Here is a 27,645-nt window from a genome sequence, read left to right as displayed (position 1 = left end):
TGGTGAGCAGCCCTGCGTTTTTCTCAGCCTGTCGCAGATCCAAGGCTCCAGCTGGCCAAGTGTCTGTCCAAGCTACCCGGACAGAAGGCATTTCCGAGCCTGAAAAGACCAAACAATCCTGGCTTTGTTTTGGAAGGATTTGTCCCTGAGTTTCCAGTTGGCTTCTACTTAAGTCTCAACGTCACTGACCTTTTCGGTCTCAGAGTAGCTAAACCAGACGATTCAGGTTCTTGGGTAGGAGAAACCTGGGGAAAACGAGGAGCCCGGCTAGGCCGCCCTGGCTGGGATCCTGGGGCCGGTGATAAGGCGGGGCGGGCGCGCGGCAGCACAACCGGGGCTCAGGGCGCAAGGGCCGCCTGCCTACCGGGCGCGGGGGCATTCGCCGCGGATCCGGCGCGGGGGGGCGCCGTCTGAGATCTCGCCCCAAGCCCGGCAGCCTCTTTCCTCGGCATAGCCGGCTAGGTCACGATGGGCTCATTAAGCCGGCAGGTAGGCAGTGCCCCGGCGGCGGCAGCAGGCGGTCCTGGAATGTGCGAGGGGCGTGATGACCGCCGCCGGCCTTTTTGCGCAACACCTTCCCTATATATACCAGAGCGCCGGGCTCCACCTGGGTGCCTGCTCCGGTTCATTACCTGCGTAGGGAGCGCCAGTGAGTACCGCCGCTGGGGTCTGGGCGCTTCTTCCTCTCTCCTGCCTCTTGAAAGAAACTTAATTCATTTTTAATTTACTTCTTTTAGATCTCCCTCGATCCTGATTTCAAGGAACTTGGCTGTCTTTGGGCTACAGAAGAAGGGGAAAAGTAACTTTCTCCACATTTTCAGATTTTTCTTTTTCTTTTTAATGTCATAACTGTTGCTGTTATTTCAACTCCAGTGACTACACTATTAGTAGTGGCATACTTGGGGATTCTAAAATTAAAGATGGGGGGGGGGGATTCCTACCACATAGGAATCAGGACAGCTAGGCTATCTTTTTGGTCACTAACTAGCTGTGTGATCTGAGGCAGGTCCCTGTGAGCCCCAAGGCCTCAGTTTCCACCCCCACCCCCCACCCCCACCCCCACCCCACCCCCGCCACCCCCTTCCCAAGAAGGGAAACAAAACGGTCTGTCTTTTCTGCTGTCTTTACTGCGAAAATTCCAGGTCTGGGTGGCTGTCCAGTGATGCAGTGCCTCCTGCAGTGTGACTTCCACATGCTGCTGTTTAGTCTGCAGGGTTATTTATCCAAAATGACTGCAAGACACAGCCCTGGTCTGCTAGTCCCATCAGCGCAGGCAGCATCAGCAAAGGGCCCAGCCTTCCACTCGTCTTGGGAGAATGGAGCCCCCAGTTTTCCAGTGTTTTTGGAGATAGAGGTACTGGGGTGGGGGGCTAGGGAGATGTGGGCAAGGTGCAGTTGTGTTGGGGAGATCAAACATCTCTAGATCAGGAAGAGGGAGGCATGTGGAGTGGAGTGAATTCAGTCTTAAGATTCTCTGGGTAGCTGGCACTGAGGTTGAGTGTCTCTCCTATTCCCTTAGTGAAGAGGCAGCTTTCTCAAACTTGATTTCATGGAGGCAGCTTGTGGATTTCATCACTTAGAATCCTCTCTTCCTCCCTGTTTGGGTTCATCATGAGATCTGGGTTAACTCTGCTTGCTCCAGCCCTGTTGGACTTTTTCTTCTCCACACCACTCTCCTCCTGGGCTGGAACCCTCTAATCTGTTCCTCGTTGGGTATTCTTAAAAAAAGTTGTACCTCATGGCAGTGACCATTGTTTCAGATTGTTGAGCATGTTTGAATCTCTAGCCTCTGCCAGCCAGTTAGCTGATAATGATCTCTATTTTTGTAACTTTGGGAACTGGTGGCCAGAAGTGCATGCTTTGTAAAGGCTCAATGTTAAACTGCCACCACCAAAATCACCCTAAGTCAACTCAACTATTTCATTAAAACAAGTTCCCGGTTTTGGGAAGATGGACGGTTTTGGGAGGATGGACGTCTGGTGTATTGCTGTTAGACACTAAGTGGGCATATGTACTGCTTGAATTCACTTTAATGAAGACAATAGCTTCTCAGGATCAGTGATTTGGAATAAACTTAATTCTTAGCCACCTTCCACCCCGCCTTTGTCCTGCCCTCCCCCCAGCTCCACCCTGGGAACAGAAAGGCAGTATCAGCAGGGAGTAATCAGGACATCCTAGTGGAATTAATTCTAGTGAATTTAAAGGTGCAAAAGTGTGTGGAAAGAAGGTGGCAAAAAGATGACAATGCATTTTAAGATGTTTATCTTTTATAAATTAGCTCTTTTAACGCCCCCCCATACAATGCAAAAATAATATGGTTATAAGTTAATTATAGGATTTATTTTAAAATAAATGCAAATTGGAAGTGCAGATGAGGGCAAGTGTGGTTTGGTTAAAAGGGTCTTAGTTTAAAGTGATAGTGTAAAAGTCTTTTAAAAATCCTATTAGTTCATACCTTCAAAAGTCTAAAAGCCATTCATCGAGGTAAAACTGAGCTGCTTTGTCTCTCCCACCTTCCTCCACCATTCTGTCCTCCAGGAATTATTTTTGCGATGTTTAGTGGAAGTTGAAGGAAAGTAACCACCATTCTCGGGAATTTTTGAATTCTTGGTCATTCTTTCAAAGTATGAGAAAATATACCTCAAGCATATTGAGACCACGGGAGTCAAAATACTCAAGTTTGAATTGTCTCTACAGGCTTGGTGTGACTTAAAGTGATTATTTCTTTGAGCCTCAGTTTCCTTTCCTGTAGAATGGGGGATAGTATTGATAATAAGGTCAAAAGTGTTAGTCACTCAGTTGTGTCTGACTCTTTGCTATCCCATGGACTATAGCCCACCAGGCTCCTCTGTCCATTAAATTCTCCAGGCAAGAATACTGGAGTGGGTTGCCATTTCTTTTCCAGGGGGTCTTCCTGACCCAGGGATCAAGCCTGGGTCTCCTACATTGCAGGCAGATTCTTTACTGTCTGAGCCACCTCAAGCAAATTGACAGGAATACATCAAGTGCTTGTGAGACTAAACAGATTAATTTGTTAACAGGGCTTACTGCAGGGCCTGGCACAAACTCTCTGGAAGTATTTGGCTGGCAGACACTGTCCGCCATGCTGGGGATTGGGGTCATCCCCCGTGTGCTTGTGGAGGTCACAGCCTGGTGGGAAAACGCCTGTGTGTCTCGGTCTCTCAGCAGGACGATGCCCCTTGCCTCCTTCCTCCTCTCCCCACTTCTTCAGATGGCCTTGAGCTACTGCTGTTCTGAGCGGAGGTGGCCCCAGAACAGGTCCTGGTTGGCGAGGCTCAAACAATGCCAAGCATAGGAGTTGGGTGACTGCCAGGTGCCTTACATTTCCCCACTGCCCAGGTCTGAGAAGGGCTGAGCAGGTTTTTTGTGTGTGTGTTTTTTTTTCCCCTTGGCCCTCAAGAGTTCCTCTTGGCATCATATACACATGTGGATGCAGGAAGTTGAGCCAAAAGGGTTATCAATACAGCCAGCTCAATTGTAGGGAGGAGCCCAGGGTTGGGGCAAGGGAGCAGATGTGTGGTCGGAGTCACTAATCTTGTGCCTGGGCAATAAAAAACGTTTTTCTGGGTATTAGCACCAAATTGCCAAAAGGGATGACTTAATCCTTCTCTGCTTCTGGCAGGTAGTAGGAGAGCACAGCCTTGGGGGAAGGTGGGGAGAGGGAACAGCTGAATCAGAGGGAGGGGGATGGGAGAAAGCCTTTGGAGGGGACCACAAGCTCTAAGGGCCCCTCTGACTGCCAAAGCACTTCCCAGGGGAATCGGGCACTAGTGTCTGCCACACCCCCGGGAGCAGTGGCCTCAGATTCAGTCTACATCTTCTGTCAGGCACTTCAGTGCCTACTGTCCTGCTTAGCTGAGCCTCCTAAAATTTAGACATACGCCAAATCCAGGCCCTTAGTATGCCTGAGCCTTTGTGGGGAGTCAGCAGCCAGCCCTTGGAGTATCTTGACTGACATTTCCAGCTGTCTGAATGACTAGGTAAGACTGACCCCTGCAGAGATGTCAGTCAGCTAGCTATCCCAGACTCCTTCAGAGCCCCACTAGGCCTGGGCCCGAGGTAGGTGCCTTACTGCTCTGATGGGGCCTGGAAGATATCTAACTCCTTCCTCCACCTTGACACTTGGTGGGGTTCTGTGGAAAGGCCATCTAGCTTTGGAACCAGCAGTCCTGGCTTCAAATCAGACTCTATCCTTGGGCTTCCCAGGTGGCACTAGTGGTAAAGTACCTGCCTGCCAAGGCAGGAAACATAATGCAGGTTTGATCCCTGGGTCAGGAAGATCCTCTGGAGGAGGGCATGGCAACCCACTCTACTGTTCATGCCTGGAGAATCCCAAGGACAGAAGAGCCTGGCGTGCTACAGTCCACAGGGTCGCAAAGGGTTGGACACGACTGAAGCAACTTAGCATGATCCTTGGGTAACTGTGAGACTTTCTCAATTTCTCTGTGCCTGTTTCTTTGTAAACTGGAAAGAAGACCTCCTTATCCTAAGATTTAATGAGGTCACAAATCATATAGAACACTCCCGCATCACAAAACAAATATTAGATCCTTTTTTCTTACGTCCTTTGAATTCAGTGGCCACACAAATAGTCACTCAGCTGTGCACGGAGATGAAGAACTTATGGGCTGGGGCAAAGTGGAGTTGAGTCTATTTGTTGTTTGTGATGCAGTTCATTTCACAAAGTGCTGAGTCTTTACTCTGCCAGGCACGCTGTTTGGGCCCTCAACTACATTCATTAATCAGTTAGTCTAATAACAGCTATTTAGGGAGGGAGACACATTGTCCCTAATTTTCGAAAAGATGAAACTGAGGCTCAGTCCCTGCCGCATGGTTCTCTTTCCGGGTGGTGTGCCAGGCACTATGATAGCAGCAGACTGAACAGCTCTCTAGTCTCAGGGCTAACCATGGTGTGTTTGTTCCAAGTCCCCCTTTACTTGGAATCTGCAGGGTCAGCCTGCTCAAGCGCTGAGGCTTTGGTGACTGGGAAGGCCGTGGATGTAGGGACTCTGCAGCCACACTGCCAAGTGCAATGGTTGGGTACCTGGTGACCTGCATTTCCCCACTTTCCAGGTGCCAAGAAGAACATCTTGAGCTGTGGGGTGGGGAGGGCAGGAGGGGCTGTTCAGCAGCTTCAGAATGCTCTGGGCTGGGTCAGATGACTCCTGGCTGCCTGTCCCTCCGGGGGCAGTGCTTCAGTATGTGGACCTGCGCATTCTCTTCTTTCCTGCAAGTGACTAGCAGCGTGAACACCCAGTGAGTGATGGTGGAGTAGATGAATGTACCGGACAGTGAAGTACAGCGGTTCCCAGGTGTCTGCCGGGTTTGGTTCCAGGACTTACCACAGATCTTGAGATCTGCAGAGTCTCGTGTATAAAATAGTGTAATTGTATATAGCCAATGCGATCCTCCCATATACTTTAAATCATCTCTAGATAGATTTTTATAATACCTAACAGTGTAAATGCTATGTTAATAGTTGTAAATACAATGTAAATGCTATGGAAATAGCTGCCTGTGTGCTGCAAATTCAGCTTTTGCTTTTTGAAACTTCCTGGAATAATTTTTTCCCCTGAATGTTTTCCATCCGTGGTTGGTTGAAACTTCAGAAGCCGAAGACAAGGAGGACTACTGAACTGGATGTAGGAAAATGATTGCTTCATCAGGAATGTGTCTGGAAAGGGGATTTGGGTGTGGGACAGATGTCTGAACTTAGAGTAGGGGAAGCAAGATTTCTAGGAAGGAAGAGGAGAGACTTCCATTAGAATGTTGCCTTTGCTTCTTGGTGATGCTGATTAATAGGAAAAGAGGACCCAGAGAGGAATGAAGCCAGCACAGGCCTCACAAAGAGGAAGTATTCAAGGCACTCTAGTTTGTTGAATCCCTTGCGGCCATGTGCTACTCTCCCTTCTGTCCAGTTCAGTGGAAATGAGTGTCTGCCCATTCCATTGCTTTTATTATTGTGAATTACTTGTATTTCGGACCATGGAAAGTGTCTGGTTCTGAATTTGCTAGATACCTTGTACATCCCTTAAAAGAAAATGATTCTGACTAGTCAGAAATCCAGTCACTGGGAATAGTTTAAATAATACCTTACTGCTGATGAGAATTTCCCAAGCTGGGCTGCTATGACATCCAGATTGTAGCTTCTTGAGACAGCTGCTCCATCCAACAGATCTTGGCCAAACGGGCTTGCATATGGTGATGAGGAGCAAGCACTCATAAGATTCAGGCATGATTTGTTTCCTAGTCATGATCAGTGTGGATCTAGGGTGTTCCTTCAGTAAACCCTGGATGTTGACGTCTCCATTCACAGATGTACAGTACCTACTATGTGTGGTCTGCTGAGCTCTGAGAGAAAACGTGTAACAGGGTTCCAGCTATCCAAAGCTTAAATTCCAGTTGGGAAGGCAGTGTAAATGTGCATAAGAGAAGAACAGCTCTAGGGTGAATTCAGATTATAAGAGAAGGAGAGGTGATAGAATTACCAAATTTTCCCTTCAAAATGCCCCTATATACATTTTGCATTCTATACTATAATATGCCCATGCTTGTTTTAGCATGATCATTGATAATCACACAAGTTTACAATATGTTGGCACCATTCTGGGGGCTTTTTAACTATCACACACTTGATCATCACATTAATCCTTCATAGGGTTAATCAAATATACATCATTTAGCAGTAATAATGTAAGTCATTTAACATTCCCTTGCCTCTTTATGTGTAAAAGTAGTGCTCTGTGAAGATATGTCTATGTCCCAACCAAGGATATGTTTGATCAGGGCCCACCCTCCCTAACAGGTAGAGCTGTGTTTAAAAACTGGCTCCATCACTCACCTACTAGGTGACTTTGAGCAAGTTGCTTGGATGTCTTGGAATCACAGATTTGTCCCATTTGCAAATGACAATGTTCATGATGAAATGTGAACCTTGGCTCAGTGGTAAAGAATCCGCCTGCAAAGCAGGTGACCCAGTCAATCCCTGGATCAGGAAAATCCCCTGGAGGAGGGCATTGGCAACCCGTTCTGGTATTCTTGCCTGGAGAATCCCATGGACAGAGGAGACTGGCGGGCTACAATCCATAGGATCGCACAGAGTCAGACATGACTGAAGCAAGTGAGCACAGCACAACGTTCATGACGCCTTTTTTGCCTAAAGATTTGAGTGACATATGTGTCAAGCACCAGCATAGCACCTGGCACCTCTTTGTCACTCTTTAAAATGGGAGTTGTTATTATCAGAAATCAAGTAAAGATATCACAGTGGTGTGTGATGGAGTGCCAGATGAGTCACATGGGTAGGACACACGCTTAGAGAAGGGCAAGACTAGAGAGGCCTAGGGAACTCAGGCAGAGAAGGGAGAGAGAGGGCTTGGGTTGAGCCTAAAGAGGTGGAGAGAAAGATAGGGGGAGGGTCTTCTATTTGGCAGGGGGATGCCTGGGCAGAAGCAGAGGAGAGGGTTCAGGGTCCCAGTTTTAGGCTGGTGTGACCAAGGCCAGGGATCATTTGGAGAGCAGCAAGCCATAAAGAGATGAGTGCACACGATCACAGCTGTGTGTTGGGAAAGAAGCTGTAGAGAGAGGCTGGGGCCCAAATCAGCTCAACAGGCTGCTGTGTTCCTCTAGGCAGGAGATACAGAGGCTCAGCATGAGGAGGTGGCCCCAAGGAACCAGACGCCAGGAACCAAGCTGCTCCCAGGTAAAATGCACCGTCCTGGTGCTGGCTGGATTTGGGAGCTGTCAGAGATGACTTGGAGATTCTCGGCTGATGATGGCAGGAGTCACATAAACAGCAAAGTTCCACGAAGGGGAACTTTGGGAATGATGGGGAAATGAGTTGGATTTAAGTTAAGGTGATGTCTAAGTGCTGACACACGTAAATGGTCCATGAACAGTGGAGATAGGTGGTTCGGATGCAGGCTACGTGCTTTTGTGCAGATATATGGGGTGGGAGATGCTTGGAGACTGTGGGAGACTCACTTCCTCCCTGGAATCTTTTTTTTTTTTTCGTTTATTTTTGGCCGTGTGGGGTCTCTGTTGCTGCATGGGCTTTTCTCTAGTTGTGGCGAGCTGGTGTTACTCTCTAGCTGTGGTGTGCAGGCTTCTCATTGCAGTGGCTTCTCTTTGTGGAGCATGGGTTCTAGGTGCCCAGACTTCAGTAGTTGTGGGTCCCAGGCTCTAGAGCACAGGCTCAGCAGTTGTGGTACACAGGCTTCATTGCTCTAAGGCATGTGGGATCTCCCTGGACCAGGGATTGAACTCAGTCTCTCACACTGGCAGGTGGATTCTTTACCTCTGAGCCACCAGAGAAGGCCCCCTCCCTGGATTCTGTGTGCAGTAAGTGGGATGCTGACTTCCACTACAGCGTGGAAGCATCTTTTCCATTTGTCTAGATTTGGGCTTTTAATCAGATAGATATCACTTCTGATGCTATTAATGCATGACTCACTCCTTCCAGGAGAGTTCCAGGTCATATAGTCATTGAGAGGCAAGCAAATGGACTCTAGAGTCAGAGAAACTCTCAAATCATGCCTGTGACCTTGGGCCAAGTGACTTCATCTGTCTGGGTGCTTTGGTTTTCTCATCTGTAAAATGGGAACAACACAAACCCCTTGCAGAGCTGATAAGAGGAGTTAAGAGGATCAATTTATTGAACAGATTACTGTACAGAAATTAACTCATTGAAGCTGCCTAGTAACCCAGTGGTTTATAAACATAAACCACATTCCTATGTATGGGAAACAGAGGCACAGGGCAGTCGAGTGACTTGCCCAAAGTCGCAGTGTATCTGGGGCAGAGCTGGGGTTTGGTTCTAAACCTCTGTGCTGTATAATACCTAGCCTAGAGCCAGCCCTGTATTTTCTTTTTAACCTCAGAGCCATTTCAAACCCACATTTCAGATGTGGCAGCCTTGAGCTGAGGTTGAAGTTCTCCCAGATCAGCCTTGGTCTCTCCTCCCCAGCCACCCAGCTTCACCCCACTTCCCCTGCCCAGGTCCAGCCTTGTAGCTGCCTCTCAGCATACCCCAGAAGGTGCCCCATCAGCAGGCCTGGAGAGAAGTGGGCTTTGCCCCACCTAGGGTGGTCAGCTGTACTGCAGGAGACTGGATGGAAACTCACCTGGGTTCAAGGCTCTGCCATGTAGGACCTTAGGCAAGTCATAGGTCTCCGTGTACCTGAGTTTTTCTTTTTCTTTTTTTTAATTGGGTATAATTGCTTTTGGGGCTTCTCTGATGGCTTAGTAGTAAAGAATCTGCCTGCCAATGCAAGAGATTCAGGAGATATGAGTTCGATCCCTGGGTTGAGAAGATCTCCTGGAGGAGGAAATGGCAGCTGACTCCAGTGTTCTCGCCTGGAAAATTCCATCGACAGAGGAGCCTTGAAGGCTACAATCCATGGGGTCACAAGGAGTCAGACACGACTGAGCAGAAATGCACATGCGATTGTTTCACCATGTTGTGTTAGTTTCTGCTGTACAACAAGTGAATCAACTATTTGTACACATATGTCCCCTCCGTCTTGGACCTCCTTCCCCACCCCATCCCACCTCTCTAGGTCACCACAGAGCACTGAGCTGAGCTCCCTGTGCTATAAAGCAGGTTTTTCATCTTGGGATGCCATATGATGGCAGAATAATAACAACACTTCTCCGAATGGGCAGTGGTGAGGTTGAGCACAGCTATTGGCTCTTGCTGGCTAGGCAGGTCCCAGCATCCTGTTCAGAAAGCACACGAAGCCTGGGTGCTTATGAAGCTGAAATGAGAGACCTGGTCTGTGCCTTCGTGGAAGCCAGTGACTGCAGGATGTTGGCTTTGATCACAGGAGTATGTGCCATGCTCTACAGTCACACAGGGAAAGTTCCTTGGGCCAAACAAATGCATGAAATCCTCTCATGATGGGAATTCACAGAATCAGCTTCTTTTAACTCCTGGCTTTATCAGTATGAGTGACAGGAACCATACAAGTGCTCCTGAATCACCTAACTTCTGTGAGTTTGGGGATGGGGCTGCATCTCTTGAAGAAAATAAAGATCGCAGACAATCCTGCCACCCCTTGTGTACCCCATGGAACATTTCAGGGTCCTTATCGCGATCATGCTGTAAATAGAAGACATAAATATGCCTTCTATTCACAATTTATCTAGAACATTTTCCTGAGGTTGTATTTACTTTGTTTTGCTCGTTCTTTATAATGGCATGCTCTTTGCTGCGTGCACGTCCCATAGTTAATACAATAGTTTCCCGGTTTTTATTTTTGACCCTGTAAATAAGAGTGCATTTTGGTTTGCATCACATTCATCCATCAGTCAATGTTTACTGGGCCTCGTCAACGTCCCAGGCAGAGCTGTAGACCTTGAGGATGCAGTTATGAGCAAAACAAAGGCCCCTTTTTTGGTAGAGCTTCCATTCTGACAGGCAGGAATGATTTCCACTGAAGAAAAATGGGAAAGGAAACAGACCCAGGTTCTGGGATACCCTCTCCAAAGAGGTGATCAGAGCAAGGCAGTACTTTTGATTTTCTGAGGGAAAAAAAAAAAAACTGTCCCTAGATTTTAATTCCTACAGGTGAAATTACTGGGTCAGAGATGTATGAAATATGTATGGGGTTTAGACATTTGCCAACTTCTTTCCAGAACTTTGGCAGTGCTCTTTTCACTGGATCGTCTCCAGAATGGTACATTATACTTAAATTTTTATTTTTTGCTAATTTGATAGTTGAAACTTACCTCACTGTTTTGCATATCTTGGGTCATTAATGAGGCCGAACTCTTACTTTGTAATAAGTGTTTGAGCCACTTGTACTTCCTCTTCTGTGAATTGTTTATTCCAGTCCTTTGGGTTGCATTGTCTGACGTGTGTCAGGACAAGAACTGCAAGTAGAGGATGTCCTGGTACGTAGGGAGTCAGGTTTCCTCTCCACGGAGCTGAGAAAGGCTTTGTTGAGAAAATGGGTTGTGACAAAGGCTCTATCAGAGGATGGGAAGAATGTGGTTCCGACAAAGGGTTGTTAAAGGCAGCATAGCCTAGTAATCATTGCTACTATTTACCAGGCACTTTCTGGACACAACCATTAATCTCATAACCCTACAAAGCAGGAAGCATTGTCCCCATTTTATAGATGGCTCAGAGGCCTAAAGGGACTCTCCTAAACATATGCCCATTGATAAGTGGCACCTGTGGGCTTTGAACCAGGTCTAATATATCATGCTTCTCATAGAGGACCCAGCGGCAGGTAAAGCAGGTAGAGTGTATATGAGCATTAACACAGACCACAAGTCCACTAGGTGAGGTCTGTTGCAGATCTGCAGGTTGAGCTTGTCCTTTCATGAGAAGCAGATGGGAAGTCCATTGGATGATCACGAGGGCTTAGTGGTACCACAAGTTGATGAAGATGAATGGGTTTGTGTTCCCTTTCTGACTAAAGGAGAGAGTCATGACAGACCAAGACAGACAGAGCAACCAAAGGAGGCTCGGCTGGTGTACAGATTTGAGGCTAGGATGGAAACATAGAAAACAGTGGTTTGGTTTAGTGACAGCCTGGGTGAGTGAGGGAGGGAGGCCTCCAGAGGCATGAAATACGGTGCTTAAGGGTCTACACTTAGGACTTATAAGCATGAGTCTTTGCAACCACTGTCTCTTCTTGTGGAAACTAAGTGGGCTTCCTTTCAGTGGCTGCTTCTTTAAGCTGTTTTTCTATCACAGACCATGGCTCCTTGGCCTGAGTTGGAAAATAGCCAGCCTACCTCAGAGAAATACACTGTAAAGGCCGATGGTGAGCAGTCTGCCAAGCCTGAGAAAGCTAAGGAGACTGAAAAAGGTAAGTGCCCCACCTCCAGCCCTGGGCTGGCCCCCTTGGGAAGGCCCCAGGAGACCCAGGCCTGGTTCCTCATTCCTCACGGCCTCTCTGCTTGTTTGGGCAGATGACACCGGCACCGCTATCACCAAGATAGAACTTGTGCCGTCTCATTCCACTGCGACACTGATTGAGGAGCCCACCGAAGTGGAAGACCCCTGGGACCTGCCCGAGCTTAAGGACACGGGGCTCAAGTGGTCAGGTAAATGAGGGCAGCTGAGGCAGGTCTTTACACTGTCACCTTGGTGTCATCGTTTCCCTTCGATTGTTCAAGCAAAGGTCCTGGCTTTAAGAGTCAAGCCTCCTGTGATGACTGGGGGATCTTTCATCCTTTCGTTCATTCATTCAACAAATGAACCAAGGTTATAACCAGACCAGACCCTGTGCAGCTCCACTGTGTGCCGAACCAGGTCCCAGGCACTGCCCACTGCCGCAGATGCAGCAGGAAATAGACGAGGCCCCATCTCTGAGACCCTGGTGGGCTGGGGAAGAGGGGTCCCCAGACCTCAACGTGGGCATCAGAGAGAGATTATAGAAGGCAGTCTACATAGACAAAACAGCAGGAATGCAAGCAAATGCTGCACTTCTGGTCCAGGCAGTGGTCAGTCTGCAGGTCAGGTAGAAGGGGAGGAGAGCTGGGAGGGAGGACGTGAGAACCACTTTAAAAGTGAGTGGAGAAAGCGACAGCCCAGGATGTAGCCTTCCAGGACATACGAGGGCCCAGACCCTCCCCAGATGGAGGCTGTGATTGCTACCTTGCAGCCACTTTGTTGAAAATATTCTGTGTGGTTCTGAAGGTGCTTAGAAAAGCCTTTATCTCTGACCTCGCACTTAGCAGGGGCAAGTGCTCTTAAGTGGCTCATCAGTGACACTTGCTCTTGCCTGTGTGTGCCCCAGACCTCACCAACCCCCTCCTCCCAAGAGCCCAATCCTTTAGACATTTCACCACAGGTTTCAACTGAATAGACTCCAGTGGTAATTACTTTGAAAACTACAGCCAGCCATGAATGCATCCCATTGCTAGGTCTTGCTAGATTTAAGACTATAGCTGCCTGGCTAGGAGGGGAGTTGGGGGAGTTCTGAGCTCATCATCAAACTTCTCAGTGTTTCAGCCATGCCTTTTCCCCTCTTCCAGAGAGAGACACCAAAGGGAAGATTCTCTGCGTCTTCCAAGGGATTGGGAAATTTATTTTACTTCTGGTGTTTCTCTACTTCTTCGTGTGCTCCTTGGATGTCCTGAGCAGTGCCTTCCAGCTGGTTGGAGGTATGGATGGAAGAGGTCAAAGGTCTGGGGTGGGGGTGGTGTTTTCGGTGAATTTATTTCAGAAAGTCACAACTCAGCAAGCCCCATGCAGTTGCAGTCTACCCGAGTGTTCTAGAAATGGAAGTTACCTGAGATCATCTGAAGTCATTCCCCCATTTTATAGAAGAGAAAACCGATACCCATGAGAGGGTTCTGATAGGCTGGCTGAAGTGGCTTAGGCCAGGCCAGAGCCAATGCCAAGGGCAAGCCGTCAGCTCCTCGTGTTTGTCTGTGATCCCCGGACAGGAAGCTGTTTGACCTAAAGGCTTACGTGAGGGTTTCTGGCTGTCTTGGGGCCTCCCCACTGGAGAGGACTATTGACTAAGAGTGTTCTTAGGCTAAAGCAACTACTAAAAATCAAAATTGGTCCTTTGCTGGAGAAGGACAGGGGTCCCTTGTTGGGGATCTGCTTTCACTGCAGTTGCCTAAACACATCCCAGGACTGAGCATGGAAATGAGGGGTGAGGGGACCCAGAAGTGAAATTACTGTATGCTTGGTCACCTGCCTGTCCCCAGTGGGCAACTGTAGTAAGAGCCAGCCCTTTAAGTGCCTATTGACGTAGGGGCATTGTCTTAAACATTACCTCCCAAAGTCTTTCCTACCTACAGAGGAATGGGCCAAGGCTCTAGAAGGTTGTCACCCAGTACACCCAGCACTGAGTTTCACAGCCCGTAATTGGCATAGTGGGATTCAAACTGAGATCTGGTGACATGGAAGACCGTAGGTTTCTGTATCCCTTGGTTCTGTTCTTGAGAACTCATCTTTGTGGTCTAGCAGAACTGTGGGAGTTTGAGGGGCAGACTGACTTGCTGAATGCCACTCTGGTCTGCCTCTATCCCACACAGCATCAGCAAGGGGCCTTGCTGTCTCTCAGACAAGGCATTCCACTCCCCACTCTCAGTCTTCTTTTAAACATTAATTGAGGGGATGGATTGATGGTCTCAGAGCACACTCTCAAGTGATACTCCTAGTGTTCGGTTATGGGCTGGGGCTAGGGGCTTGAATCGAAGGGGTTGGATAGAGAAGAATGAGAAGATCTACATGGATAAATCTTGTAAGTTGGGAATACATCCCTGACCAGAACAAGGCCATCAGGAGATGCACTGGCATTCATCAAACGAAGTACAGAGCTGAGGCCAGATTCATGATCATAGAGGACTAGAGGAGGGCTTGCTGATGAAAGTGGTTGAAGTAGATAGGAAGGTGCAGGGTGAAGGGACAAGAGGAACAGGGGTGGGTGAGATTAGAGCAGCACTGGGGAGAAGCCTGAAGAAGCAAGATGCCTGAGATACCACCAGCAAGTCTGCTGGCTGGCACCTACAGCCACTGGCCAGTAACTTGAGGCTGGTCACTCAGCGCCCACCTAACATCCATCATATGGTTATGGGTTTGTTTTTCAGGAAAGGTAGCTGGGAAATTCTTCAACAACAACTCTATCATGTCTAATCCCTTGGCGGGGATGGTGATTGGGGTGCTGGTGACTGTCCTGGTGCAGAGTTCCAGCACCTCCACGTCCATCGTCGTCAGCATGGTGGCCTCCTCACGTGAGTCCAGGCACCTGTGAGCCCAGATACATTTCAGGCATTTCCCTGTTCAGCTGGGGAGGCTGGGATTTACTCTGAATATGTCCAGGCTTGTTGCCATTACCTTCCTAACTTGTCCAATTATGATGTGCTCTGCTTAGATTGTGGGCAGCCTCCTGTTTCCCTTCCCAGGGCTGAGCCCCAGTGCTTGAAGACTCAGTTCCGAATTCTCTTGAACTGTGTTGTCTAGTCTAATAGCCACTAGCTACATGTGGCTGTTTCATTTAACCTTAAATTCAGCTGCTCAGTGGCAAGGTGTATTTCAAGGGATCACATGTGGTTAATGGCTGTCATATTGAACCACATAAATTTAGAACGTGTCCATCATTGCTCTCAGGGCTTCATGTAATCACATCACGTGTTGGCCTTGAGGCATCTGAGCTTGGGGACCTGACGTTACAAACTTGAACCCACTCAACGTTTGCCCTGGCTATGTTGAGACAGACCCTCTGAGGGGAGCCAGTTTGAACTGATTAATTTTCAACCCAAACCAGTATTTTTATCTAAAATTTAGTAGAACAACTTTTCAAGGACCAAATTAGAAGAATATTCTTTACTTCTGCAAAGTATTTTTATATTTTTATAACTTATATTTTTTATACTTCTTAATACTTTTATAACATATACTTTTATATGTACTTTTATACTTTTATACATTAGAATGTATGGCAATGTATTAATTTTGTGAGAAAAAGATATTGCCATAAACTTTCCATAATAAATACATAAGTCCTTATACATTGTTTCCTGGTCTCCTTTATGCTACCCTGCCATCTGGAATGGGGGGACAGAGGGATTTAGAATGGAACTTTTAAACTTTTAAACTGAAACTTTTAAACAAGAGGGTTTTGTGGAGTCTCTAAATTCCCTGCAATTAAGTGCTGAAATTTTTTATTTCCTTCTTTGGCATACGTGCCTATTTCTATAGTGAGATGCCCAAGTTTTGTTCAGATTCACAGTGGGGTGCAGACCCTAAAGAAATTAAGACCTGGTGCTTTAGGGGATTACCAGCCTGCATGAGGTCAGTTTGCCTTGGGCCACATCAGGAACACGGCCAAGATGCCTTCCTCAACTTTACTAACTTGCTAACTTACTCTTTTCCACCCTCCAGTGCTGCCCGTGCATGCTGCCATCCCCATTATCATGGGAGCCAACATTGGGACTTCAATTACCAACACCATCGTGGCGCTCATGCAGGCAGGAGATCGGAAAGAGTTCAGAAGGTAGGAGGCTTGGAGTCAGCCTTGGCCACCACCAGGCCCATATGGGGGTTGGCCAAGTTTTCCTAACTGTCGTTGACAAGAGAGCATGTTTGTTATCCCTGGACCTCTTAGAAGTAGCTACAATGAAGTAGGGCTGGAGGCTGGGATCACGTACTTATCAGTTGGTAACTCAGCTCCCTGACTTGCAGAGCTTGGATAACAGAATCTATCAACCTCCATGTTGCCTAAAGAAATTAACACATTCATATAGATAAATACTTAGCAAGGTGCCTGGCACCTAGTCAGGGCTGCCTGAATACAAGTGTTAGCCAGAAGCTTGACCTGTGGCATAGTTAAAACAAGGCCAGGTAGAATAGCATTTACTATCTCACTTGGAAATAATTATAACTTCCTAAAGCTTCCATTAAACACAATTCCCAGCCTCTCTTCTGACTGGTTATGGGTTTTTCCGGAGCTTGTTACAATAGTGAAATAGTCCCCATCCAACAAAGCCAAAAACACCAATTTGAAAAGGTACAATGCACCCCCAGTGATCATAGCAACATTATTTAGAATTGCCAGGATATGGAAGCAACCGAAGTGTCCATCAACAGACGAATGAAAGACGTGATCCATCTACACACACACACACACATACACATACAATGGAATACTACTACTCAGCCACAAAAAAGAACAGATTTTTGTCATTTGAAGCAATATGGATGAACTTGGAGGGCATTATGCTAAGTGAAATAAGTCATACAGGGAAAGACAAAAATTGCATGATATCACTGATATGTATAATCTAAAAAATACAACAAACTAATGAATAAAACAAGAAAGAAGCAGACTCACAGATATGAGAACAAACTAGTGGTTACCATTCGAGAGACGAGAGGGGGATGAGCAAGATAGGAGTAGGGAAATAAGAGGTACAAACTATTAGGTATAAAATACGCTGTAGGACATAGAGCCAATATTTTCTAATAACTATAAATGGAATAAAACCTTTTAAAATTGTGAGTCACTGTATTGAACACCTGCGGCTTATATAATATTGTACACCAGCTATACTGCAACTGTCACATCAGGAAGGTGACATTAAACAGGCTGGTGGGGGTGGTCAGTAAACACCATCCCTCGTCTGCGGGTGCACTGGCGGGCACGGGATGTCCTCAGCCATTCAGTTTCTGTCAACCATAGCTGAACTCCTGGTCCATGATAAAATGTTCTGAGGTCTAAATTATAATACGTATCACCCACGGTGTTTGCTAATTTGATCTTAAGAAACTGAGTAGACTTTTCTATGCACTATTTTATTAAATATAGAAGCACAAAGAGGTTAAGTAACTTCGCTGAGGGGCATAGCTGGGACTCAATCCAGGTTTTCTTATTAGAAATTCTGGGTTTCTTTCACTGTTACACTAATTTTTACCTCTGGATATATAAAGATGAAAGTGCGTACACATAGAATATAATTGATCTAGCTCACCCCCTTCTGAGATATTTAAATAGATTGCTTTCAATAACATCTTTGGAGATGTGTATTATTCTTTTCTGGTCATTTTTTCCTGGATAGATTCCTGAAACAACAACAACAACTATATCAAACACCTATAAAGCTTTTTTAACAGTTTTCCAAACTACAAAGAAATATTTGTAACACTTTGAGTCAGCAGTGTATGAAAATGTCTTAAATCACCCTCTCCAGGAAGCATAAGTAAAAATTTGTACTTGCAAACAAATAGCAAATTTCTAAAGGAAGACTGTGTTCAGTATGCATGATTCACAAGTAGTCTTGATGACGTTTTTTCAAACAGCCCCTTGCTGAATTAATAATTGCAGCCAAAATAACCTCTATTGATAGTTCCCTTTCCCCCACACAGAGCAAACTGTCTACTGTCTAATCTGGTGGGAAATGTTCTGTCAGGCAGTAGGAGATGAGATTCCTGGACCCAGTACTGCTGCAGTGATCTTCAGTTCCTCTGTTTGCTGGTCCTCAATTTCTTCATCTGATGATTGGTGGTGGGGCAGGGGGAGGGTAGTAGTAATACCACTCACTTTGGGGGTTGCTATAAGAAGAAAAGTGAGATTGTATACCTATATGCATATAGGTAGGTGACACCTGGCAGATAATACAAGTGATGACCTGCCTAGATGGTACCCAGCCACTTGATGACCGGTCTGACTCGGGGTGGGGTTCTCCTCCTGCAGGGCCTTTGCGGGGGCCACCGTCCATGACTTCTTCAACTGGCTCTCCGTGCTGGTGCTCTTGCCTCTGGAGGCCGCCACCGGTTACCTGGAGCGCCTGACCAACTTAGTAGTGGAGAGCTTCCACTTCAAGAATGGAGAGGAAGCCCCAGAACTTCTGAAAGTTATCACAGATCCCTTCACAAAGCTCATTATCCAGGTAACCTGGCTTCCTGCAGAGAGGTAAATGGGATGGAAGAGATGGATAAGGGTCTGTAATTACTGCCCTTTAGCTGCCTCTAAAAAAAACCAAGGGAGGCAGAACTTCAGGAACACCAGATGGGATGGAGTTCTTGTTGTTCAGTTGCTCAGTCGTGTCAGACTTTTTGTGACCCCATGGACTGCAGCACACCAGGCTCCCCTGTCCTTCACTATCTCCTGGAGTTTGCTCAAATTCATGTTTGTTGAGTTGGTGATATTATCTAACTATCTCATCCTCTGCCATCCCCTTCTCTGGGAGTGAAGTGAAGTGATAGCTCAGTCGTGTCTGACTCTTTGCAACCCTGTGGACTGTAGCCCACTAGGCTCCTCCGTCCATGGGATTCTCCAGGCAAGAATACTGGAGTGGGTTGCCATTTCCTTCTCCAGGGGATCTTCCCAACCCAGGGATCGAATCCGGGTCTCCCACATTGCAGGCAGATGGTTTAACCTCTGAGCCACCAGGGAAGCTGAGTAATTGTCATTTATTATCTCCATGACTTCAGCACACGTGTATCATCTTTATTAGTGTGGGAGTGGTGGGTGGTAGTGAGTGCTTCTTGAGACTCAACAACTCTCCATTGGACACTTCGTTCCTACCTCTGACCTTGGCACCCCTGGGCTCACTGATTAAAGTCACATCCTACTCACAGCCAGAGAGGAAGAGTTTACTGCCTTTCCTCCCATCTTATCCCTCTGCTCACTAGAGTCTGTCCATATTGTTGAAATAAATGAAAGAAGGCTTTGTAGATGTTGTCTTGGGGAGAAGGGGCCAGCTTGGACCCTGCTCATTCACTTTTACCTTCATTTTTTTTCCTCTTATTTGATTATCCAATGAATATTCTACTGCACGCTTCCTAGATACAGGTCCGTTGTTCATACCAGTCCTTCATTTATTGAGCACCCACTGACATCGAGGTGCTATGCTCTGCCCTGAGAGTGCAGATAGGGTGAGTCCCAGCTCACTGATGCAATCTGGTTCATGTCCTCAAAGCCCCTGTTAACAGCTTAACATCTGTCCCACATCGGTTTTGACAATGGGCTGACTCTGTTCTGTCTATTGCTTTCCTCAGCTGGATAAAAGTATTCTCAACCAAATTGCAATGAATGATGAGTCGGTCCAAAACAAAAGTATGATCAAGATTTGGTGCAAAACTTTTACCAACGTGGTAAGTTTCTAAGAATATTGCTGGCTGGGTTAGCTCTTTTGTCTGTACTGGATAAAGCAAGATCTTGCCTTCAGATTGGGCATATAAAAGGTTGGGAGAAACAAAAATCGAGGATTCCTGAAAAGTCAAAACTAGCCAGTGAGAATCCTTAAGTCGTTGATTTCTAGATGGACAAACATGCTGTAGGACAGACAGGACCAGCCCACATCATGGACATGTTATTCCTGGCTAATTATGTTCATGTCTCCTGGCTTATCTCTGGCTGCCACCTTGCTTCCATTTATAGAGGGACTTGTGAAAGCAGTGCCCCACACCTATGGAGTCTCCCGTGATGCCCCGAATTTCCCTCCATTCCCCACCAGAAGTGAGGGTTGTAGACAATGCATAGTATTTCTCATGTTTGCCACCCAGACTGAGAGAAATGTCACCGTCCCCTCGCCTGAGAACTGCACCTCCCCTTCTCTCTGTTGGACGGATGGTTTGTACACCTGGACCATCAAGAACGTGACCTACAAGGAGAACATTGCCAAGTGTGAGTGGAACTCACAGAGCATCAGCCATTGCGACAGGCTGTCTGGGGTGATGATGGTTATTTCCTATCTGTGTGGAGCCCCAGTAAATAAAGGAAAGAAGGGCAGTGAGATTCACTGAACACCAATCCTACATGGGACAATGAGCTGTGAGCTTTCACGTCAGAAGAAACTAAGGCTTGGGGACAGGGGGGCAGGCTCAAGGTCCCCCTGTAAGGGGAAGAGCTAGGACCTGAAACTCAGTTCTTCTGGCCATTCCAGACCAACTCAGAACTCATCAACAGATTCCAGAGCACTCCCTCCACGGGCTTTGGTATCTCTTTGGCAGTAACTGTAGGGAGATGACAGCCTGATTTGAAGGTTAGGGGGCATATACAGAACAGATACCATCGCCCTTGAGTCAGGAGTCCCTATTGTACAGTTGGCCCCATTTGAGGCACTGGGGCTATAGCACTGAACAAAGCAGTGAGCTTACTACTCCAGTTGGAGCACTGATGCTCCAATTCTTTAAGAAGCTATACTGTTGCCTCTGGATTCTTTTATGGCCCTGATGCCAGTTCTTCTAATTATTTATTCCTTATGTGCCCATTTGCATATCTCTGCCTCTCCTCCTCTCCAGGAATCCCCACATTAATTCTGAGCCGCATACCTTACTACTCCAGTTGTGGTTTACCTCACAGGATCATGTGAATGTATCACCTCTTGTATTGTAGCTGTTGTACATCCATTAAAATAACCATGTTTTTTCTGGAATCATCACGGAGACACACAGGGATTTTAAAAAAGAAAAAAACACAAGCAGTTTTATAATTAACAATTGCTCCCACTCTGACTTGCCCTTCCTGCCCCAACTTGGCTCCTTGAATACTTGTAGGTATCCTCATTATCATGAGTAAAACATGGAATGGGATTTAGAGGCAGAAGAATGGAGTTGGAGGCCTGCCCCTGGATTTTACTACATCTTCACCCTCATGAGATCCCATTGGCCTAAACATAACTTCAGGGTTATACTTAGCTGCAAGGGAGGCTTGAAAGAGTGGTCTTTATTCTGGGCTGCCCTGCATCAAGCTGACAACCAAGATTCTGTTACTTTGAGACAGAAGGATGTTGGGGAATAAATAACAATCTGTGGGCTCCAGGGGCTCCATGCCCTCCTAACAAGGGCTGTCTATGGTCTTTCCAGGCCAGCACATCTTCGTGAATTTCAACCTCTCAGATGCTATTGTTGGCACCATCCTGCTGATCACCTCCCTGCTGATCCTCTGTACCTGCCTGATCCTAATTGTCAAGCTCCTGGGCTCTGTGCTCAGGGGGCAGGTGGCTGCTGTCATCAAGAAGACAATCAACACTGGTAAGCTTGCTGCCTCTCATTCTGGACCTCTTAGGGGTGGCATCACTGTGCCCCTCCCCCATAGGGAAGCTCCTGTTGATTCTCTTCTAGCAACAGCTTCTACATGGAGTTTCTGTCTTGGCTCTGAGAAGCTGTGAAAGTTACAATGCCACTTGCCTTCGAAATCCTCCTTAGTGTTTTGAGTGGAGCCTGGGGAGCACTTGTTTGCAAGGTCTTGAGAAAGAGCCAGCTTAAGTTCAAATTGCTGTGAGTTAGACCTTCCTTCCTACCAGGTTCCCTGTTTGCCCAGGACTTTACTGAGTCTGTCAAGATCCCTTAGGTAATAAAGGGTTGCAGAAGTCCACTGCGACCCTTATTTCCCTTCAGCTCTTGGGAAGAAAATGTGGTTCTGGATAAATACATCAGCATTTTGAAACAGCCAGGGAGACTCTATTGCTGAGAATGGCATCCTGGCCAATGAAAACACACCCCATGAACTCTGCCTGTGAAATGGGGCTGAGGATGTCTACCTCCCGAGGTTGTCATGAGGGTGAGCTGAGCGACTCTTCTCTGGGTGCTTGCTGGCTATGCGGGGCATGGTCCTGGACTGGTGGTGCCAAGAACAGGGTCTCTGGGGCTTCCAAGCTGCTTCACATACTCAGTGCTCTTTTAAGTGGAAACAAAAGTGGAGGGTATGAAGCACTGGGAGACCAAGACAGGAGGAAAGCTAGAGCCTGAATGCTCAGAGTGCTTTGTTGGTATTTGGGTGGCATCTTAGTGTGGCTCAGAGGGTAAAGTGTCCGCCTGCAATGCGGAGACCTGGGTTTGATCCCTGGGTTGGGAAGATCCCCTGGAGAAGGAAATGGCAACCCACTCCAGTACTCTTGCCTGGAGAATCACACGGACAGAGGAGCCTGGTAGGCTAAAGTCCATGGGGTCACAAAGAGTCGGACACAACTGAGCAACTTCACTTAGTCCAACCACTGTAACAAATTCTCATAGACTGGATGGTTTAAACAACAGCAATTTATTTCACACTGTCTTGGAGACTGGGAGGTCCAAGGTCAGGGCGCCAGCACAGTTGGGTTCTGGTGAGGACCCACTTCCTGGTTTATAGATGGCTGCCTTTTCACCAAAACCTCACGTGGACAAGCTCTCCCTTCTATAAGGGCACTAATCCACTCTTGAGGACTCCAACCTCATGACCTAGTCATCTCTCAAAGGCCTCACCTCCTAATACAATTACATTAGGGGTTAGGGTTTCAACACTTGGATTTGGGGTGGGGGAAATGACACAAACATTCCATGCATAACAGATGGGTTCAGCATTCAGAACTCCAGTGAATATGTGTTTTTGTCTTGGCAACACATCCTTGCTTCCACCGTTTGAATATGCAAGGTGAAAGAATGCTAAAAAATCCAATTTGCAGCTTCAGACTTCTGTGTGGGTGTGCAGAGGAGTTTACACAACCCAAACCTCTGGCCCAGTTGTGCTGCCTGGATCCTAAGGAGATGCCAGCTGGGCCTCTCAATCCATGCCTCTTCCAGAAGGATTGTGATGCATCTCTTATCCTCTGTCTTCCAGATTTCCCTTACCCCTTTAGCTGGGTGACTGGCTACCTGGCCATCCTTGTGGGGGCAGGCATGACCTTCATCGTTCAGAGCAGCTCTGTGTTCACGTCTGCTATGACCCCACTGATCGGTGAGTTTCTAGCCTGGGTCTCCCTCTGTCTTCTGTTACCATCTCCTGCCATGCCCTGGGGCTGATGCCACGGGCTTTGTATTTTCATCCCCCCAGGTATCGGTGTGATATCCATTCAAAGAGCATATCCACTAACGCTAGGTGCCAACATTGGCACCACCACCACCGCCATCTTGGCCGCCTTAGCCAGCCCAGGCAGTACTTTGAAAAGCTCACTCCAGGTAAGGAAATGCTTCATGGGACAGGGGCTCTGGGAGGGATCCAAACCTACCCATGGTCTTGTAAGCACATGGTTTCTAAACAAGAAGCCAAGTTAAGCTTTTCTCTGTTATGTCCAAAACCGTGATGTGGAGATGCCTCAGGGAGACAGATTTGAGAACAACCAAAGGCCACTCCCTAGAGTGGTGGAACAACCACTCCCTAGAGTGGTAGTCAGACTCCCATCACCAGAGGTTGTTTAAACAAAGGTGAGGTGGCTGTTTTGCTGGAGGAGGAAAGGGTATTCCAGAAACATAGATACCACTTTCTGTCTCCTTGCCCTCGTCTTGGACAATGGGAGGTCACTTGTGTCCTAAGCCTGGCATTGAGAAGAATCAGGGGTATCTGCCTTGCCTGGATCAGCTAGGTGACCTTGGGCAAGATGACCTTTGATGTCTGAATCACTGTCCCCCATTTACACACCCAGTGCCCTTGGACAGGTGACCTAACCTTTGAGCATCAATTCCCTCATCTGAAGAACAGGAACCATAATCTCTAGCTCAGTGGGATTATTTTAAAGATCTGATGAGGCTCTGTCTAAAGCCATGCTGTCGATAGAAGTATAGAATGAGTATAGAATATGTGAATCACTCATGAAATCTGAAACTTTTAGTACTGCAGTTTTAAAAGTCAAAAAGGAACAGGGAGATTAATTTTAATAATGTGTTTGATTGAACCATTATCATTTCAATGTGTAATTGATATTTAAAGTGATGAGATTTTATATTTCTTTATAAAAAATTAATTTATTAACCCATTTATTAATTTGCTTTTGGCTGCACTGGGTCTTGTTACTGCACATGGGCTTTACCTCGTTGCAGTGAGTGGGAACTATCGTTGTTGCCTTGAGTGGGCTTCTCATTGTCGTAGCTTCCCTTGTTGTGGAGCGCAGCCTCAGGAATTGTTGTGCACAGGCTTGCTTAGTCACTCCATAGCATGTGGAATCTTCCTGGACCAGGGATCGAAACCGTGTCCCCTGCATTGGCCGGTGGACTCTTAACCACTGGACTACCAGCAAAGTCATTTACAATTGTTTTGGGCTAAGTCTTGGAAATCCAGCAGGAATTTTACACTTATGCCACATCTCAGTGGATAGTGACTAATGCATCGGGTAGGGCTGGTCCAAAGCCCCTAACATCATGCTCCGTGCCTGGTGGGAACATATCAGTTCAGTTCAGTTCAGTCGCTCAGTCATGTCTGACTCTTTGCGACCCCATGAATCGCAGCAGGCCAGGCCTCCCTGTCCATCACCAGCTCCCGGAGTTCACTCAGACTCACGTCCATCGAGTCAGTGATGCCACCCAGCCATCTCGTCTTCGGTTGTCCCCTTCTCCTCCTGCCCCCAATCCCTCCCAGCATCAGAGTCCAACAGGAAAGTACAAAGTGTGTGGCCTCTGGGGCCAGGCTATCTGGGTTTGAATCCCATCTCCCATCTGTGTGACTTGAGGATAATAGCTTAACCTCATAGTGCCTCAATTTCTCGAAGTTCATTGTTAGATTTTGCCTAATGGAAACTTCAGGCCCTGAAAACTAAACTGTGATTCAGGTGGTCACTTCCCTTGCCTTCCCCCCTCCCCCCCCCCCGCCCCCGCACCGCGCCCCCACCCCCACCCCCGACACACAAATGTATTAGGCCCTCAGCTAATGTAGTCCCTCCCACTCTGGGCTGAGCTACGAAGGTGAGGAAGACCCATGACTCCACTTCTAGATGACGCCCTCTTCTCTCCGACCCCGCCGTGCGGCAGACCCGTTCACCTCTCCAACCCCTTGCTTTTCAGATTGCCTTGTGCCACTTTTTCTTCAACATCTCAGGCATCATCCTGTGGTACCCAATCCCGTTCACTCGCCTGCCCATCCGCCTGGCCAAAGGGCTGGGCAACATCTCATCTAAGTACCGCTGGTTCGCCATCGTCTACTTGATCATCTTCTTCTTCCTGATCCCTCTGGCGGTGTTTGGCCTCTCCCTGATTGGCTGGCCAGTGCTGGTGGGCGTGGCGTCGCCCATCGTCCTTGTGATCTTACTGGTGGTGGTCCTCAAGATCCTGCAGTCCTTCTGCCCGGGCTCCTTGCCGCAGAAGCTCCGAAGCTGGGACTTCCTGCCCTTTTGGATGCGCTCCCTGGAGCCCTGGGACAAGCTCATCACCTCCCTCACCAGCTGCTTCCAGATGCGCTGCTGCTGCTGCTGCCGGGTCTGCTGCCGCCTCTGCTGTGGGCTGTGTGGCTGCTCCAAGTGCTGCCGTTGCAGCAAGTGCTGCGAAGACCTGGAGGAGGGGAAGGACGAGCCGGTCAAGTCCCCTGAGGCATTCAATAACTTGGCCATGGACAAAGAGGCCCAGGATGGGGTCACTAAGTCTGAAGTGGATGCCTCAGGCACCAAAATCGTTTCCAGCGTCACAGCCTTGTAGGTAGGGGCTGCCCGGAGCGGGGAGGAGGGCCCTATAGTCCACGCGCTCTTGCTCCCTCCTGGTTCTTCCTGCATTTCAGGGGAATTCCTTCCCCACTGAGAAATGACATCCATCCCAGCTCTCATTCCCTTGGCCCAGTGTATCAAGCCCACACAGTAATTCTATCTCAGCCCCACGCTCCCTGGGCCTTCGAGGCTTGGGAAGGCACAAAACAACACTGAAAGAGAATTAGTGAAACCTGGCCAGAGAGATGATCACAATTGCCCCAGCACACAGCTGGGTTGGTCAATAGGACTACCCTTTCCCCTCCCCCCCACCCGCCCCCTCGCCCCCACCCCGCCCCCTCGCCCCCACCATCCTCTTCCAAAGGAAAAGCCCCAAGGGAGGAATTTAAGGAAGGTTCTCAGAGGTGCATATTCACGTACACTTTTCTTTATTATGATCCAGCTCAGGCTTCTCTTTTTTACAAAAGACCTGCTTCAACCAAGAGCAGCTGCTCCCATACAGTCCAACGGCAGCCCAATTCAGGGGAAATGGTGTAATTGTCTGGGATTTGGAGAAGATTTGGTGTGGCCTTTTTCCCTTCTCGGTGCTCCTCATATCCCCTGGCAGGGTTTTCGTAAGAGAGCAGTCCTGTCCTTGAGCTGGCAGGTGGAGGATGAGTGTGGGAATTGGGGAACATTTGAGGGAGATGGTTCATCTCTGCCACAAGAGCCTTGGGTGCTTCTTAACCCAGCTAATTTAAAAACCAAATCGGCATATATTCTGGCTAAAGCCTAGTGCTGATAAAAATCACCCCTGCTGAGTCTTCTGAAGTAAGATACGCCGGTTCTGAGTCCCCTCCACTCTGCCCCCTGAATCATAAAGCACCTGAGCGCAGGACAGCTCTACACCTCTCTCTGCCCCTTGGCTCCTTGTACAAAATGACTATAAGGGTCAGTTTCAGTGGTCAGCTTCCGCCCATACTTGCACCCACCTGTCCGTCCCTCAAAGCCAGAACCTCTTTCCAGACATTGTCCCCAGACATTGTCCCATAGCCCCATCATAAATGAACTTTGGTTCATCTGCCCTCTCTCCACGTCTGCAAAGCTTCAAACTTTTCAGAGGGTAGAAACCAGGGCATGGCTGGACTGCCCACAGAAGCATGATCATCAAGTGGCAGTGGAGTGCGTGCATGTCTGTGGATCCAAGAAGTGTGCTCCTTCTTGGCCCAGATGCCTTCTCTGTGCCTTTGAGAGCCCCCGTTGTATTATTATTTACACCTCTTCTTGCCCTTGCTTCTTACCCTCAACAAACCTAGTTCTCCCTGGAGAGTAAGTGAGCTTCAACTAAGCCTGGGAAAGGGGGTCTATGCGGCCGTGCTCCCAGACCGTCCTTCCCCATTCTAGCTTCTCAATCACTTTAGCAGGTTGGGATACCAAACTGAGCCTTCCCCTGACCTTCCCTGTGTAGATACAGATTCCCAAACAGAGCCATTTATACTCTATATTTATACTCCTGCAACTGTACAGCATTTTTTGTAAGTTATATAGTAAGTAGTACTGTGATTTGTGTTACGTAGCGTTCTCGTTTGGAAACCAGGCCAGGTTCTACTAAGAAAGACCACCTTTGTATATTTTGTAATACTGCCTTTTAAACGTGCTTCCACAGCCACACCCACACCACACACCTCTCCAAATATGTAAATATGTACGTTAAACCTGGGCAGGGCCATGGTCCTCTTTGTACTCTGATTTTTAAAAATTGGATCCTTGTACCTGCGTTGATGGTATCTTTTTTTTTTTTTTTACTGGTTGTGGGAAGTGAGAGAAATAAAAAATAATCAAAACCCCAAA

The 27,645-nt window shown here is 47.6% G+C and overlaps 1 protein-coding gene across 4 annotated transcripts; it reads left to right on the top strand.

Annotated features, from left to right (window-relative positions):
• Positions 1-611: 611 nt before the first annotated feature.
• On the top strand, positions 612-27,645 carry SLC34A2 (solute carrier family 34 member 2). Of its 4 annotated transcripts, XM_086406247.1 has the most exons (15): positions 612-649; positions 738-799; positions 1,143-1,354; positions 11,726-11,840; positions 11,944-12,078; positions 13,012-13,140; positions 14,581-14,724; positions 15,875-15,986; positions 18,183-18,378; positions 19,490-19,585; positions 19,997-20,117; positions 21,299-21,466; positions 23,031-23,147; positions 23,244-23,368; positions 25,184-27,645. In XM_086406247.1, exons 3-15 carry the CDS (start codon positions 1,163-1,165, stop codon positions 25,808-25,810), a joined length of 2,277 nt encoding a protein of 758 aa, XP_086262373.1. In that variant the 5' UTR covers positions 612-649; positions 738-799; positions 1,143-1,162; the 3' UTR covers positions 25,811-27,645. The 4 variants fall into 4 exon arrangements, with proteins under 4 accessions (XP_086262373.1, XP_086262376.1, XP_086262374.1 ...); XM_086406250.1 differs by lacking the exon at positions 1,143-1,354; XM_086406248.1 differs by lacking the exons at positions 738-799; positions 1,143-1,354.

The sequence above is a fragment of the Bos grunniens genome, chromosome 6, assembly GCF_055505025.1.
Source record: "Bos grunniens cultivar Pamir isolate PY7600 chromosome 6, Bosgru_T2T1.0, whole genome shotgun sequence".
NCBI classification, from domain to species: Eukaryota; Metazoa; Chordata; class Mammalia; order Artiodactyla; family Bovidae; genus Bos; species Bos grunniens.
This window is presented reverse-complemented; position numbering and strand designations above follow the sequence as displayed.

What these genes read in the sequence shown, in the direction of transcription:
- SLC34A2 (XM_086406247.1), top strand. Translation starts at nt 1,163, where the DNA reads ATGCAGTGCCTCCTGCAGTGTGACTTCCACATGCTGCTGTTTAGTCTG. An exon ending in TCACAAAGCTCATTATCCAG is followed by an intron (nt 18,379 to 19,489) that starts GTAACCTGGCTT and finishes TGCTTTCCTCAG; the next exon opens with CTGGATAAAAGTATTCTCAA. An exon ending in CAAGAAGACAATCAACACTG is followed by an intron (nt 21,467 to 23,030) that starts GTAAGCTTGCTG and finishes TCTGTCTTCCAG; the next exon opens with ATTTCCCTTACCCCTTTAGC.